At 37.2% G+C, this 18175-nt stretch overlaps 1 protein-coding gene and 1 long non-coding RNA gene across 4 annotated transcripts in view; one reads left to right on the top strand and one right to left on the bottom strand.

Moving 5' to 3' along the window:
- Positions 1-608: 608 nt before the first annotated feature.
- LOC124426408 (UPF0489 protein C5orf22 homolog) overlaps positions 609-18175 on the bottom strand; it is a 445446-nt gene continuing 427879 nt past the window's right edge. For all 3 annotated transcript variants that reach the window (XM_046968055.1, XM_046968065.1, XM_046968086.1), the window contains 2 exons: positions 2260-2478; positions 609-835 (listed from right to left, as the gene is read on the bottom strand). In XM_046968055.1, coding sequence (XP_046824011.1) covers positions 700-835; positions 2260-2478 — 355 coding nt within the window. In that variant the 3' untranslated portion in view covers positions 609-699. The remainder of the gene's footprint in view (positions 836-2259; positions 2479-18175) is intronic.
- Positions 6248-17037, top strand: LOC124426461. The gene is made up of 2 exons (XR_006942725.1): positions 6248-13669; positions 14109-17037. It is a non-coding gene; the product is annotated as an uncharacterized LOC124426461 (long non-coding RNA).

The raw sequence follows: 18175 nt of genomic DNA, 5'->3' as shown, positions 1-18175 counted from the left end.
TGTCGTCGGCGGGTGAAAGGGTAGCTAGATGACAAGAGAGAAAGAGAAAGAGAGAGAGAGAGAGAGAGAGAGAGAGGGAAAGAGAGAAAGAAAAAGAAAGGGAGAGAGAACGGGAGCGAAGAACGTGGCAAAGAAGGAGGAGAGGATGAAGGTCGTCAACGACGTGTGGGAAACTGGCCCACGGTATGCAAATCCAAGGAGTTGTGAAGCGGGCGAAGGGCTAAGGGTAAAGAGAAAGAGAATGAGAGAGATGGAGAGAGAAAGAGAGAGAGAAAGACTCGATGCAAAAAACGCCAACATTCACATTGGCATTGTGCTCGGCTCCCATTATGGGGCCAGTGGCACCGATCTTATGTAAATCGAGCTGGAGATCAAAGACTCGTTCCTCACGGATGCTTGCCCTGCAGATGCACGCTGTCTTCCGTAATTTCCAATTCCGACCTTTCTTCTTCGTTTAACCGAGTCGTTTGCATGCACGCTCGCGCATTGGTCATATCTCTTTTCTCTACGATCCTTCTTCTTCTTTTTTCTTTTATCTTTTTCTAATTTTCTTTTTTCTTCGTTTTTTTTTTTTTTTTTTTTTTTTTTTTTTAATTTTTCGCTTCTCATAAGAAAAATTTATTTTTTATTTATGACATAAGTATAATAGAAAAAAAAAAGATACAAAGTAATGTTTATAATAAGTATGACAGTAGTAATTTAGTTTAAGCATATCATATCACCATAGTTTAATTGGACGTCCATTTTTGATTCTAAGCGTTTATCAAGTTGTTCTATAACTTTCGCTTGAATTAGGTCGACATCTTCCATTGGACAATAATCATCTTCGGCAGATCTATAAATAAAATGGAACGCTTTTGTTAATTTTTCAGTTCTTCGATAAAGATTTTTAGATTAAGGAAAAAAATAAAAGAAACAAGCGTTGAGTTTATTTATTTTCTTTTTATCGTTTTTTTTTTCTTTGCAAAAAAAAATAATTCTTAATTTCTTATTTAATATTACGATCTTTAAATGAATCTGTTGTGAATAAGAATTAAAATTGTCGTAGCGACGAAGACTTTAGTACAGCTCGTTAAAATAAACCACTCGTGCTTTTACATTGTTTTTACTTTCACTTTTTTTGTCTCTCGTCTCGTTTAATCGGTCCTTGGCAAAATTGCGAGAGAAACTTGGAGCTGTCCAGAGGCGACATCCGGCGGCGTTTCCGCGTCTCTCCCGGAAGCTGGAGTGTTAAAAGGGCGAGGGATTCGAAGTGGGCCGAGTGGGTGAATCGATTTTTTTTTTCTACCACCGCCGGAAGTCCGAATAGAATTTCCCTAATCTCGACGCGAGATGGCACCCAAGTATCAATTCAAGATTATTTTCAAACTTATTATTACTTGATTTCATTTTTCGAACATAATCATTTTGTTCCGACTTTAATTATATATTTCATTGATAATAAATATTAACGATATATATATATATATATATATATATATATATATATATATATTTTAGTTTTACTGCGACGATGAAAAATTTTTAAATAGATGTAAACATCAAATTATGTTTGACTAATTAGATATACTTTTTTAATTTTTTAATATGTATAAAAAGAATAGATAAAGATTAACTATAATCAATTGTACAAAAAGGAAAACTGTGTAATAACGAGTATATATATATATATGTATGTATATATGTATTATTATACAAAGAAACTATATTTATTTTGAGATACTAAACGTGTCTTGTTCGAGATACTCGAATAATTAGGAAGTATCTAGATTCGTTTAGAGAAAGTATAATTAACATTTACAAAAGCGATTCAGAGAAGAGAGACATCTGTTGAGCAATTCCGTAAGGTTTAAGATCTGATTTTGTTCACCCCTATGAAAGCCTCACCCTTCCTACGGAGAAGGTGGGGCTTGATGGTAGTCTAACGTCTATGTACCCACCCTTCGGACGGCCCTTTTATACCTACCACTTGCGTAACCTCCCTTTTTCTCTCTTTTTAACCCTCCCAGATTTTTCTTTCGTACCATCTGCGACGTCGAAATCTACGTAGAAAGTATGGTGCGAGGAATTCAATTTGGCACTCTTTAAAAATATTCGACGGTCGGACTTTTTAAGGGATCTTTCGAAAAGTACTTCTAATCGAAATAAAGAATTTCCTTGCATTGGCATAAACGAATAAAATCCATTGTTTTTATTCTTCTCGAAGGCTAAAGATCGATATTTTGTTTTATTCTTATGAACGTACGAATATTATCTCACCTGGCTACAGTAACGATTGTAGGTTCCACTGGCAAAGCGGATAAAAATAATGCGAATGTCCCGCTTATTAGACGTTCGAGATCGGTTGGATTGGTAACGTGATCCGGTAGATCGGTGTCATCTCTAGTGCAACCAGCTTCATGTATGAGTCTCCAATCGATATCCTTCTCCTTGTATACGGTTGTTAATTCACAGACAATAGTTTCTACAGCTTCATATCTGTAATGAAAGATAACAAAATGTAATGTAATTAAATAAAAGGAATAAACTTCATTATATTTAAGTGAATATAATTAAGAGTACTTAAATGAATTTGTGCTTTTTTTTTTATAATATAGCGATATCGTACAATGCCAGCTTGGAAACGTCATCATTGTGTCATTAATATAGTGGCTTATACAATATGAAGGGGGAATAGAAGGAGCTAGATAGAGAGAGAAAGAAAGAAAGAGAGAGAGAGAGAGAGAGAGAGAGAGAGAGAGAGAGAGAAAGAACGATGTAAAGTTTATAATGCTTGAACGATAACACAAGACTGCAAAAGTCTTGTGAAGCATTTCCTGAAAGCACGCGACCAAATTTAACACAAACACGAAACCAGTTCCGGGTGCTTGTAATTTGTATCGTTTCTCTTCCCTCCCTCCCAACGTTATCACTTTCTCTTTTCCTCTTTCAGTCTCTCTTTTACGTACTTATACCACCCTCCGCTTTTATCTTTATCTGATTACAACTTTTCCATGTTCTCTCTGCAGCTGTGGGTATACTTCCGTGCATTTATATTGCCCCACTAACAAGAAAAATATTCATAGTAATGATCGAGTTATGTTATTCGGTAGCCATAAATAATATAATATATATATATATATATATATATAAGTTATTAAAAAAATCGTTAAATAAGATTAATTTCAATGGGAATCTATAAGACTCGAAGATTGACTAGTGGAATTGATTCGATCGATTAAAGAAAAAATTTTTTTGACGATCCTGTGACATTTATCAACACCGATATAATTGAAATAATTGGATTCGAAATACTCGAAATATCGAATTAAGGAAAAAAAGGGAACCAGGTGCCATCGTAGAAGCACAGCGGTCTTCGCTCGCTAACGCGTTAACTGTTTATAAAAGGACCGACCGACCATCGTTGTCTCTCTTTGCCCTCTTTTCCTTCGCTGAATATTAATTATTCTCTTCGGAGAGAGAGAGCACCTGCCTTCGACTTCGGACTGGACGTATGGATATGCCTACGTGTATATTGTATGTATATGGATCACGACTCACGATTCTCACCACAGATTATTCTAACAGTTGTGCAACGAACTTAGTAACGATCGCTCTTAGGGATAGGAAACCGGTCTCGGCTCTTATTTGACCTGTTATTTTTGAGACGTTCCGTGCCGTTTGCTACCCATGCACCTTGTCGCAAGAAAAATAACTACTCATTTTTGAAGATCCTTTTTAGGAAATCAAAATCGTTTATATCAGCTTGTTATGGGGTCTCCAATTATATGTGATAGTTATACCTGAAATAATGATACTTAGAAATTCCTTATTTAACGAATTGATCAAAATTAACTCGAGTCATCGATAATAATTGAAGATCATATTGAAAAACATATTTCTCATCGTTCATGTGTTTTTAATACAAATTAAATATTAGCCCATAGAAAGATAGGAAGATACCAAACGGTTAAAATTTTTTTGCCCTTTTGCCTGAAAGGCAGATGTCACGGTGGAATCTCTTTAATGCATTTGCCTTAACAAATCTCGACATCGTAATTCATAATTTTCGTACTCTAACCGGTTCTGTCGTTCTCTTTCAACTGTTTTTTTCTTTTTTCTTTTTTTTCTTTTCTTTTTTTTTTGATACGTTATTAAACAACGAATACCGAGTAGAAAAATGTATATGTTCTATAGACTCATGCATAAGCATTTGTAAGAAAGAAAGAGAGAGGGGAAGAGAAAGAGAGACAAAGAGAGAGAATTAGATGAGAGAAAGAGAGACAAAGTTGGTCCATGTCGCTCGGCGAATGAATTACGAACAATGGCGGGCCACGTTGAAAAAATAAAGGAAGGAGAACGGCAGGAAAGAGGAGGGGGCCCTCATTAGGAAGGGCGCCCCCTGTGTATTTGTCGATAAGGGGACCTATATGCAAATGGCGTCCCTCGTTGAGAGACGGAAGAAAAAGTTTCTCTCCCTTTCCTTTCCTCCGACAATCCGTCTGTCTCTCTCTCTCTCTCTCACTCTCTCTTTTTTTCTCTTGGCGCAGGAATAATACTCTACGACGGCGTGGTAACGTAGAAAAAGGAGGGTATAATGTATCGTAATCAGATGATCAATTATTGAGAGCGCGGCAAAAAAACAACGAGGGTTGACATACGACTGACAGGATAGGAACGTATCCGGATATGCTAGGGGAGCACCTTCCATTTCTCTCACGATTTGCTTAAGGGGGTTCTCGTTGCTTCGAATTTTCGTTTGAATTTAGCTTTGAGAAATTTTTGTTTCGATCGAATGATTAATATTGAATCTATCGAAATTTTTTTTTTTTTTTTTTTTTTTTTTTTTTTTTAACTACGAATATTATTTTCTCACCTAAACAGACGAAGCCAGATATTTGTAAAAGAGAACGAAATGTTTTAGAATTCAAATGATTTATTGTATTATGGATGAATTTAAAAAAGGTAAGGTAATAATATCTTGCGGTTTGTTAGCTTTACGGCTCTCACCCAGGAATCGTTTAAAGCGATGCGAAGTTCTACTGACGAAAAAGTAAACACCCGTTGTATGAAGAGGTTCGAACGAAGCATTAACAAGATATTCCTGTATTGAAAACGTATCGTTTTCTCTCATCCACTATGCTAGGTCTTCTTTTATATCGTAACTGTGCATACTTCTCGATTTATACACGATGACAATGCAAGGACAATGCACCGATATCGAATTACTAATTTAAAGTAAAGGGTGCTCGTTGGAACGAGACGATAGATACAATGGGAGTTAGACTTTTGAAATTTTAACGATACCACATTTCGTTATCATACATAATTTATATGAACATAATGAAAATATTTCTTATATCTCGTGAGAATGTAAGTCTTTCATGAATTTTTCTTGATGTAGAATATATTTTATTCGATATCACGTCAAAACGTTACTTTTAGAAAATGTCTTAAATATTATGATAAATAATAGATAGTCTTTTTTAATTTTAATAATCAACAAAAATCATAATGAAAATGACGTTAATGATGCGAATTTATAAGAAGTCTATACTTCGTTTAGATGGTTATATATGAAGGTAAAAATAATTAGTTGATGAATCTTCTTGAAAGTATTCATTTGAAGTGTTTTTTCCTGTAATTTTCTATCATTATGATCATTTAGAGCAGTAAATATAGGAGCGGTTAATGAGAATCGTTTAAAACTGGTAATGGGCAATGATGGGTATACCTTGTTCATCCGAAAAATATGGCCACTAAAATACGGACATTTTTCACGAGGGTCAGATACATCGATCAATTCGTATCGATAATCGAAAAATACAAAGAACGTCGAGTTGGGTCGGGTATCGGTCGATGTACCTGCTCCTTGGCACGTGGCATTGAAAACACGACGATTTGCCACGTACAAGTTGCAGGTAGTCCGGATGTGTTTGGGGTTGCAGCAGGTATGGTATATGGGCGCGATATACTGAAGGGTTGCCAAAGCCAATCAATAGATATTCATCCCTCATCGAACGTACGATAGCATTATTGATACACGATGCATTCAGTCGTATCCTGAAGCATGCAGGTTGCACTGTTGCCATCGATACACCGTATCAACCTCGAGGAAATTCCATTAATAAATTATCATTAACGAGAGGTATTCCATTTTCCATCTATATTTTATTATCGATTAATTAAAATGTTTTTTTTTTTTTTTTTTTTTTTTTTTTTTAACAAGGAAGAGTAATATCAGTTATAATTACAGAGAATAGATAAAAGAAGAAAAGGATTGGAATATATTGATAATGAATTATATTCGTGCATAAATGACTGATATCGAGCATATCGATTAATTAATGTTCGTATCTACGAAAAGAAGTGTGTTCGATTTGAGAAAAGTTGTAATGCACGGATACAAAATGTCGATTTAGATAGTGAAAGGAAAGAGAGGGAAAAAAGTGCGCGCTACAGGGTTACCTATGCACGTCCCACTGAGCGAAAATTTGCATGCGCGTTCCGGACTTAATTAGGTTACACGCGAAACGGGTTGAAGTTCACACGCTTCATTAGACATTCCGAAGGGTTGCCACGTTTTGATGTACGCCTTTACCTTTTCTGCCCTTTCTTCCTCTCTTTTCCTTCACTTTGCATTTCGCTGCGTCCTACATACACTCTCACGCTCCACTTTTGCCTCTCCTCTGCTTGGATGATCTACTCGAAGGATATAATCGTTTTTTTTTTTTTTTTTTTTAATTTAACGTTATATCTTTTCATATATCACTTTTATGTCGAACTTTGATTATTGACTTCTACAAATATACATTTTACTACGTTGCTTTATTTATCTATATAATAATTTCATTTTTAAATTTCTTAATGATAAAGTTATTTCGATATAAAATCAACTCTTTTCATAAGTTGTAACTCTTGAAAAAGTTCCATTGGTAGTATTTTAATAACTCGAGCAGACTTCTCGTTTCGTTAACAAGTCGTAATTATCAACGATTGATCGTTTTTCTCTCTGCTCACGATAACTTTGCTTCCTTTTTTTTTTCTTTTTCTTTTTCTTTTCTTTCTTTTCTTTTTTTTTCCCTCAATTTTGTCGATAAGTCGACCGTAGAAACTGTTAATAATGTATTATGCTTTTAAACCGTCGACTCTCGAACTCTTCGATCGTCGCTGTAAAGCGAGGCAAAAGAAGAATTCAGATGATGGTCGTTTTGTTCGTTTTAGAATTTCGTTGAGTGTCGTGATCGAAAGCTGATAGGGAAAGAAAAAAAAGAAAGAAAATGAGGAACGTCCATTAAAAAGGTAATTAGTAAGAAGGATCTGAAAATTCTATGGCGTATCGAGAATAAATTAATGTAATTATCTCTTGAGAATCGATGGCACTTTGTGAAACCAAAATGAATGATTAGAATGAATTCTCAATCCACAAACTTTATTTTCATTCGATTAAAAAATTGAAATTTCGAATGATATTTTTCTTTCGTTTTTCACGTCAATTTGAAAAGTTTATATACCTATTTGATAATAATTGTTAAAAATAATTTCAAGTAAACGAATCGTCAATGTACAGCTTATTAACGTACCAATTAACTCACCTTCTTCTCACTGCGTTTTTTAAACTCGTTTTCTAAACGAACACTATTAATCTCTGCGGGTGGTTGGCTTTAATATGCTAAATACTTTGCCAGTTAACCCCTGAGATACGCATACATAAACGGGACCGTGTAAACGATGCTTCTTACGAATAATTATTATCGATTAATAACTTGAAATATTTAAATGGCTAAATATCTGAACACAATTTTTTATTATCACGATCTTAGATTCGATTAAATTCATACAAAAGGGACGAGCCGTTCATTCGGAATAAAATAAAAAGGTATAACCGTTGTCATTATTTTGTTCTATTGTGTTCTATTTTTTTGAAGATTTGACTCCGCCTTTGGCACATTCGAATGTCGAATTGGAACGCTCTTCTTTCGTAGATCATCCGATGGCAACGTGATCTCGCAAGAATTAACGAGCTCTCGTACGAATAGAGATGGGCGCATTCGTATGAACGCGTACGTGAGACAAGACAGAGTAGAGAAAAAAAGGGGCAAAAGAGAGAGAGAGAGAGAGAGAGAGAGAGAGAGAGAGAGAGAGAGAGAGAGAGAGAGAAAGAGTGAGATAGAAAGAGTAGAATTCGTTCGAAGGGTCTCGTCTTTCGTTCTTCTTTCGTAGATATAGTATTCCGTTTAGATTCTCAGGCACGGGCGTGAGTAAGTATGCAAATGAAATAACGAGGGAGCTCAGGGACGTGGTTAAATCGTGCTCGTGTCTTGCAAACTTGCTTTTCGACGATTATAAATCAAGTCGAACAAACTAATGCAAAGTAATATTGTTGGTTTGATATTTTATAATTATCAGATGATGGATTTATTCTTATATAGAATATGTATATATATATATATATATTTCTTTTTTCTTTCTTCTAACTTTTTCTGAAAAAATAATATCTGTTATATATTTTTTTCGAAATAGATGAGAAATAATCTGTAAGAAAAACAATTGTAGGGATCGACGATGGGTGGAGCGTAACTTTTTGAATGACGGCACTGGTTAGAGAGTAGAGAGGTGCCCTTGAAGGGACCCATTACGCGTGAGCCGAACAAGAAAGGAGAAAAAACGACACATTGTGATGGTATGTATGCGTATGGGGTCGTACCACGTACCGTGGGACTAGAACAAAGGATCGCGATAAAAACTGGGCATGAATCCAGGCCTTTGCAGTCGCCAACGAGAAGGAGAAGGAAAAGGAGGGAGAAGTGGGTCAGCGGGGGCCTTGTGCTCTTTCAAACCTGCTTCTACAGCTTCAGTCAACAACGTGCGTATTCGCTACACGTTCGTTCATTCGCAGCTCCGTTTATTTTTATCTATCATCAAATGTTAAATCTGCGAATTAATCGGAAGACGTCCGAGTGTTTTATATACTTCAAAGACAATCAGGCGACTTTCATTTAACAAGTGTTCTCGAATTCGTGTTCATCGTGAAAATGATAGTACACTCAGTATTTTTTTATTTCAAATATTTCTATTATTTGTCGACGGTTAATGGACAAGCGAACGTTTGAAAAGGACTGCTTTGTTCCGAACATTGTCCCAAAATGTGGTCCATTTCCGTCCTCGAGTTTTAATTCTCGTCTTAATATAAATATTTTTTTTTTTGCTCTCTTGAAAAGTACAAAGCTCGGTTCGAGACAATCGAAGAACGTATGTTGAATGATATAAAGGAAATTTTTTTGCGCGCCTTCTGCTACTCACGAACATGGTCCAAGGACACAAGCCATTTCGAAAGGAAAAGCGGAGTGGTTCGTGGAGTGGCGGATATTTAAGAACCGGAATTATCCCACCCCTCCGCACTCTTCTTATATTTATGCGCGTTTCGACCTATCGGCCTTCTACCTTGCTTTCGGAGCAAGCAGTTTTTAAGCGAGCGCCGGTCGATCCACTCCTTTTACGTGCGGGGTATTCGAAGCTTCTTACAAAATCGATTTTCGCATTTAAAGAAGACCGCGGTGTCATCTTCAAAGTTACGAGGCTGCCTGAGGATTTAACTGTAAAGGCAAAGGAAGAAAATTTCGAGTTTGTTCGGCTTTCGGGACGAGTCCTGGGATCGAGCCGATATGAAGGACTATTTTATTGGCGAGGGTGTTTTAAAGATGGCCGTTTCTATAGCAATGGCCGGTGATATTGTGGGGATCTGGAGCATTGGGGCATCGACGAACAAAACCTTCTTTTGCATACGGTTGGCATAGGTTTGGCATAGGGTTGACTCATATGTCCATTTAAAATGGAGAAAACGATGATTACGTTAGACTCATTGAACGAGTGGACGTAATATCTTCGTAATTACGGATTGAACAATTCGTTCTTCGAACTTTGATATGGTACAAATACAGAAACAAAGGAAGAAGAAAAGCCTATGGCGCAAATGGATTTCAAGCCACAGGGTGCTTTTGAAAACGATGAAAAAGCTTCTTCTTGCGTCGTTCTCAGCTTCCGTCGTTTTTATCCCTTCACTTTCCATCCAACTCCCCACCCTCCACCATACACACCCTATCCTCCTCCGCCCACAGATCTTATGCTTCTTACTTTACCGAAGAACCTGCACCCTCGCCCTATCCATCTTAATATTATTATTTCATTCCGCGCGGCCGTTTTTCAGAATCTCCTTCCTCCCTTCCACCTACAACATTGGCCCTTTCCTCTTTCGACCTAATCGTGCGAGCGCGAATCTTCCTTCCCTTTTGCACTAAGAATTATCTTCCGTCCTTTTCTTTTCTCTCGCCGCCCACGTTCACCTCCTCGTCCTCTTCTGTCACTGGCACCCTCTACTTTCCACAGTACCATCACTTACGGATCAATAGGGTATGGAAGATAAACGCACCTAGATGGAGGTCGTTGGAGGGGATGCGACCGAGCAGGGAGAAATAAAGAGATAAAAAAAAGTGAGATAAAGCAAGGAGGAAACATGAAAGAGAAAGAAAATGTCAGAACGGTAGATATGTTATATTTTCGCGATACGAGGTTTTTCTTTCGTATATTCGTTAAATTTTCTTTTTCTTTCTTTTTTTTTTTTTTAACTCTAGTGTTATCATAGAGATTTCAATGTTAAAATGAGGATACGTAAAATATATTTGAAGCATATTTTTCGTCACTATCCAAAGTGTCTCGTGCAGAAACGAAGGGGAAGACGGAGGCACATTCACCGTCGCTTCTTTTATCGAAGGATGAGATGGAAGGCGTTCTTTCTTTCTTCCTCTTTCTCTCTTTCTCTCTCTCTCTCTCTCTCTCTCTCTTTCTTTTTCTTTCTCTCTCTTTCTCTTGGAAGGGGGAAATCGTTAGGAAAGCGACATGCAAATTCGTTTGAAAGTTTCGTGCACCTTTTCCCACTTCCACTACCCTCTGGGCACGAAAAAAGCGGGACAAGGGTAGGCTGTGAGTTTTCATAAGAGATAGAGAAGTAGAGAGAAAAAAAAAGAATAAAAGAAAAAAAGAAAAAAAAGAAAAAAAAAAGGAAGAAGAGAAAATGGAAGAAGGAAGAACAAAGGTCATCGCAAATATTTCCCGCTCTTATCTACTGACCTTTTATCTGTCCGATATCGTAGCACAAAACTCGAAAATTAAAAATTAACAATAGGATAGTCGAAGAATGATTTTACGTAGATTTCAAGTACGGTCGCTCCTCAATCTCTGGGGAAATTTCGAGCTTTCTATTCGAATTCTCTCTTAGTCAAGATCAAAGCAAAAAATTTTGTCTGAACTTCTGACGTTGTTACGATCATGAATAAAATACTCGAATGAAATGATTCTTTTTTTATGTCGAAAATGTTTTCAAAAAATTTTTAAGCTCGTTCGAGCGTAATTTTGCGAAAAAGTTTTTTCTTTTTTTTTTTGTTTTGTTTTGTTTTTTTTTTTTAACTCGTCGCTTCGATAATAATATCAAAAAATAATACGAAATTTTAAGATTCTCTCTCACTCGACACAGATTCAACGAGTGTTAAATATTTTCATTATCGAACGGAAGTATTATTATCGCGTTCGCGTCTTGTTCGTTAACGTTCGGAGGAAGAATTTCAAAAATTTAATGCAATAGGTTTCCCGTTCTGTAGATAACTGAAATTTCTATTTTTGCTCGTAGATATCGTTGGAATATTTTCGCGATCGTGTAATGCTTTTAAAACGTGGATTTGTAAAAATCTCTTCGAAAATGGGGTAGGCAAAGTAGAAAAGAAATAAAAAAGGGACGTGTAGGAGAGTGAAAAAAAATGTCGATTCGGTTGGTTTCGAATCACTGCAATCGCCTCCCTTTTAGCTCTTCTTTCCTTCTTTTTTTTTTTTTATCGTCCGCGTGCCGTCGACGTAGGGGCGAATGGCAATATACGAACAGAGCGAAGCCAAGCCCGTTTAATATCGCAGATCGAGGCACAAATGAATATTCATTAAACACATTTTTCCGATTTTAATTACATCCCCTAAGCGGATCTGGCCTGGGCTTACGCAGCGTTTCCCCCACTACTTTTTCCTTCTTCCTGCGTTTTCCTCCTCTCCTCTTCGCGTAGCCCTCCTCATCGGAAGAGATTTCTCTTTCTACTTTCTACTTTCTCTTTCTTCGTATCCTCGTCGTCCGCACTCTGCGTGCTCTTTAATGAAATCCCCGCGGACGCCATTATTAATATCACCGGTCTTATCTTTGAACGCAATAAAGAATTACTTTGTTATTAATTCCAATGTCCGTCTCTCCTTTTCCCTATCATCGAATAAAATTGGAATGCCAGAGGATCGGATCGAAAGATTCGTCTCGATTCGATGAGATACTTCTCGGTTAAGTCTATGGTATCTGTCTCAATTGAATTTAAAGACAGCCGAGAGAACTATTGTGGTGGAAGAGTGTCATTTCGATGACGGATACAAATTTTACATCCACCCGTTAATAGACTGTAAAAAACAATTATTTTAATCGACAGTTATCCTTCATTTTAATCTTGATCCGTTATAAAGTATAAAAAAATAATGCGAATCAAATCGATAGATATTTTTCCTTGAATTTGGATTATTTACGATGAACTACTTAAAATTTTTTCTATCTTCTCTATAATCTATCTACGAACCTATCTACCACCTCCCGCATATATCCGAATTTTTCTTTGTATCGTGTCTGGCCTGCTTGGCCTCACCCCTGCGCACACATATGACGTGATGGCGAATGGCGAATCGTGCACGCATGCGCTCGATATGATATTTCCTTTCTCGCGACGTACGTCTCACCCCCTCGACACCAGCAGCCCCCACCCACCTGGTTCTGGAAGACGATGGGTGGTTTGGCGATGGTGGTAGAGTAGCGGGCACGGCTCGACAAAGTAAGGGTGTTGCCAAGGGCAACGCTAACGAGCTCCATGAGCGACGTCAGACAGGGCAACACACTCCCATAGCACTATCGCCTCCTCCCTTCCTTCTACCGAGCGTCACGACAAACCCTCCTTCTCTCTCTCTCTCTCTCTTTCTCTCTCTCTCTCTTTCTTTCTCATTTTTTTTCTCTTCATTCTCCACCTCCTACAAACTTGCTTATGTATAAATACATCCCCTTACGCCGTTAGCAACCTCGATATGCGATGTCGCGATGTCGAGAAGTTCTCGGACTACCCTTACGAAGAGAGAACCTCTAGATGTAGAAAGCTACAAATATAGTGCCCTTCTCCATCTCTCCTCTTTATCCACGTGATTCTATATTCCTTCGATTCGAACTCACCTTTCATCTTCCTTCATTTATTTCCATTTACTATCTAATCCATCACGCTCACTCCATTCATCATACAATACATATATATATATATATATATATATATATTTATGTATGTATGTATGTATGTATGCATATTATTTTCTCGTTTCTTTTTTTCAAAAGAAAATTTTGTTCATTAATATGTTATAGATTGGATGTAGTATTATAAAGAGAGATAGATTAATGTTAGAAATAAAGAAGTTTCTATTTTATAAGACGTTTAAAAAGTTTTGTCTTTTCAGAAAGAGGTGTACGGTACGACAAGGGATCACTCGGTGCGGAGGGTGAATCACCGGGAGTTTATTGGCCACGACGCTCTGTGGCGGAGGAGGATTCGTCGGGGCGGGAAAGCAATTACGTAATCAAGTAATTAGTCCCTGACCTCGGGTAACAGGTTCCGCCTTGCTATTCAACCGACTTGACTTCCTCTCGAGACTCTTTCGATTTTTCTTTCTTTCTTTTCTTTTTTTTCTTTTTTCTTTTCCTTTTTTTTTTTTTTTTTTACCTTGGTATGGATTTTCCAAAGGGAATCTAAGAATGACGATCTTGGCTATGTTTAATCATTGTTGTTAATTAGAACGATAAATAGCTTTTTTCTCATTTTACATTTTGTCGTTTGCTCTCTCGCTGAATGTACTTCGATCAATTACATTATCTTTTCTCTTTCAAATTGGACAAAAGAAAAATAAAAGAAAAAAAGAAAAAAGAAAATAAGAAATTGGAAACACATGTATATACATCTTTCGCCGAATATTTATTACGAAGTTCCTTTAACGTGGTTGCGTGTAATTTTTTCAACCTGTAGATGACATCACCAGGATTTTATTTTTTGCCCTCGGAAAGCCAGGAGCACGCGGGTACGAGGGTGGAATTACGATTGGGGTTTGGAGCATAGAGCAAGGTAGAAAAAGGAGGTGAAGGGTAGGTATTGCGAAGGGTAGATATGGGTGAACCTTACTTATTGTCATATTTTAATATAACGACGGTGTAACAACGCTTCCACGGTTCGTAACGTTTATTTCAATGCTAGACGCTTCTTCATTTTCTCTCTCTCTCTCTCTCTCTCTCTCTCTCTCTCTCTCTTTCTTTCTCTATCTACCTATCTATATCCATCTACCTATCTCTTTTTTTTCATCTTTTCATCTCTATAAAATCAAGGTAGATGTAATGTAATCTACGTTAGACATTGTTAAAGTTGTGATATTTTCTAGATTGATATAGCGCATTAAAAAGAAACAGTGAAAAATATTTCTTCATAAGAAAGTGTGTTTACTTTTTCAGTTGAGTTCAATCTTTGAAATTTTCATATTTTACCATGCGAACAAAACGAATTTTAAACTTCAATAAGTATATAAATATGTACGTATAATATATACGCGTATGTATAAGCGTTTATAATTAGTTTTTTTTTTCTGTATTTCTAATCATTGTAAATATAATTACATTGTAAATATAATTTTGGCTACGACTTAAATAAGAAGAAAAATTATTGGATATTAGAAGAAAATGAGGTACGGTTTCTGTTTCTGATAGTTATTGTTGGGAATAAATTATCCGCCGGCTTTTCGATGCTTTTTGAAGAACGTGCAGCACCCACCGACGACTTGCACCTGGAAGAAATGAAGAGGATTGAAAGAACGGAGATACCCTCGCAGTCAAGGAGGAATGATCAACGAGGAGGACGAATCACTAGGCGGTGGAGTATTCTTTCTCGATCATTGTAGATGGCACAAAGCATCGTCCTCTTTTTCTTTCTTTTTACTCTCGTTCTCTCTCTCTCTCTCTCTCTCTATCTCTCTTTCTTTCTTTCTTACTCTTTCTTACTCTTCCATTCTCTGTTTCATTCTCTTCTGTATCAGTTTTCCCTCTCGCCATCTCCACCCTGCTGGATAATGCCGGCCTGAAAATAATAATGCCTCCGCGCAAAGCACAATGCGACATTTTCTCTTGTTAAATTATCTCTGTGTCGCACTTTTTTGAGTCCCTTTTTCGTTCCAGCCGATTCATCATTCTCGTCTTATCCAGTCTTCATCTTCTCCCCGTCTTTTCTTTATCATTTTTCTTCATCGTTATTCGAAGCGGCTCATATTTCATATGTAGATCATAATTGTTTTTAATTTTGCTAAATCCTCATATGTATATATATGCATATATATATATATATGTGTGTGTGTGTATAAAATGTATATGTATAGTTATATATGTATTGAAAGAAAAAAAAAAAAAATAAAAAATAATGAATTCGTATTACGAAATTTATGGTAAATAAAAATAACAGTAGGTATAATGCGTTCGAAATGTTATTGTTCGACGAAGTAAGCGTAGTGCTTTTAAAATTCAATTCCTATAATGCGGAAGGAATACCTATCTACCATTGATGGTACTCATAGCAGCGGTAACAGTAACACCCACAAGTCCAAACTCAAAGTTCCTTCTGTTTAACCGATGGGTAGGGTGACTGATACAGTCTATACCGCAAACGCGTCCAAACAAACTCAGACTGAGAGATTTAAGGAGCCTCACGTTTTGAGGGATTTGAAAAACAGCTTCCATCCCTCGTTAAGTCCAATCGAAATCCTTTGAAAAAATTTCGGCTAGAATGAAAATATATCGTCGAATTCGAAGGGATCGAAAGACTCTAATGTTTACAATTTCTTTTGGCTCTGTAAATTTAAAATATTAAATTTTTTCTATATATCTTCTCAATTATTTTTTTATGATATATTATATTTAATTCAAGAAAAATCAATATCTATAATTAAAATATTATGTGATAGGCGACGCCAATGCCCCAAGGGGAAACTATTATCTCTACAGCAAGCATGATATCACGGGAACGAATATGTAAAAAATAAAATGGAACAGAAACGCATGGAATTCAAAAAGAAAGGAATATTTGAACGAATTCGTGATCGTTATCGAGTTTTCGATATTTTTACAAAGAGAGGTTTAAACTCGTGTGAGGAAACACGTACTACGGCTTGTCGTAAAATAATCCCCTATACCGGCTTATTGATCAGATCACAAGTCGTTGGAGCACACCAACCCTCCCCTTTAGTCCACCCCTCTCTTCCGCCGTTGCCGCCGCCTCCTTGCCACAGGGAACAGGGCATTTTTATTCGTGCAGTTTCACCCCCGTCGTTCCTTCCACTTCGGCTTTTCCTACCCCTCCTGTCTCTCGCTTGGCGACACGGGGGTGGTAAAGTCGTGGGAGCGCCATTTTTTATTTTACCTACGTCGAGCTACAGTCGCATGGAGATTCATTAATAACAAGCTGCCGCGGTTCCTACGAGGATTAGAGACAGACTGGAGAATGAGGAGTGACGGAGTGATAGAAAGAGAGAAATGTCTGTTCAAATCAATTTTCCGACGAATATCGGAGGAAAAAGAGAAGTAATTCGCACGGTACACCGGAGTCGACTTTGTGAAATATCAAAACGTTCTTCCATGCCTGTGTAAATAACGATAGGAATGCAAAAGTGATATGAGAAATTCTTATTCCTCTATAAGAGAAAGAATGCGAAATAGATATATAACAACGTGCGACTAACATAAATAAATTATTGTCAAAATTTATATCCCGATGTTATTATTTCTAATATCAAAATGGCGATTAGGAAGAGCAAGTGCGAATCGTCGAATATGATTTAAAGAAATTCAGTAGTAGGAGTTTTTATTATGCGCCAACATATATTACTCTCTCTCTCTCTCTCTCTCTCTCTCTCTCTCTCTCTCTCTTTCTCTCTCTCCACCCTCCCATCTTCCTCTTTTCATCTTTTTCGCTCCACCTCCCCCGCCGGCACTTTTATTCGAGCGGTCCTCAAGGTTGGTCCTCGTTCAGTGATGCCCGGAGGGTGAGTTCCTGCTCCTGCGACGAAGAAAGAGAAGTTTTGGTCTTCCATCGGAGACGGGAAAAACGAGAGCCTGAGGAGGATGAAGCATAGCTGGTGGGGGTCGGTTAAATAAGGAACAGAAATAAATAGGAAGGGAAGAAAAGAGCTCGTTAGAGGGTCTCCGCGAGTTTCTGAGTACCCAACTACCCTCCGACCGAACCCTCCTCTATCTTTCTCTCTCTTTCTATATATATATATATATATCTTTCTCTCTCTCTCTTTTCCTCTCTCTCTCTCTCTCTCTTTCTCTCGTTCTCTTCCTTCCCCCGCGTCATCTCTTCATCCTCTTTTCTAACCTCGCTCTCTTTTCATCCTTCCACGATCTCGACACCCTCTCGCGTCCCGATTTCAAGCAATATTTTCGTCGTTCCTTTTTATACTTTCCTTTTCGCTTTTTTCTGCGACCGAATTTCTAAAAAATGAATTCATTCCGAAGTACGCAGTAGAATGATCTCTCTTTCTCTCCCTTTTTCTCTCTCTCTTTTCTGTCTGTAGAAACCAAAGATATACACAGAAAAAATTATATAATGATTTTGTACTCTTTAATATAATGTAACTTTAATTAACGTATACCAATAAACCGAGCTCATTTGTTCTTCGTTCGTGTTAAAATTTTTTTGTAGCAATTTAGAACAACTGATAAGGAGTTTATCAATATAAAAAAGTACCTCGAAGATTTCGTTTCTATGAAAAATTTTATTAACAAGCCGGGTACTTGACGAAAAAAGCTTTTGACGATGGGCCATTAATCGTTTTGAAATGCTTAAAATTTTAACGAGTTAATTTCTCCCTTGTATATTCACCCACGGTCTTGTAAGAGGACAGCAACTAACCCTTTTATCAAATAAAAGAGGGGTGGGAAGAAGGAAGGAAGGAAGGAAGGAAGGAAGGAAGGAAGGAAGGAAGGAAGATGGTCGTCGCAGGGAAGGGTCGGTCAGATTTTGCGAAGGGCTTTTCGTTGGTGAGTTTAACGGGCTTT

This window comes from Vespa crabro, chromosome 1, assembly GCF_910589235.1.
Source record: "Vespa crabro chromosome 1, iyVesCrab1.2, whole genome shotgun sequence".
NCBI lineage: Eukaryota > Metazoa > Arthropoda > Insecta > Hymenoptera > Vespidae > Vespa > Vespa crabro.
Note: the sequence above shows the minus strand (reverse complement) of the source record. Positions and strands in the feature narration are given on the sequence as shown.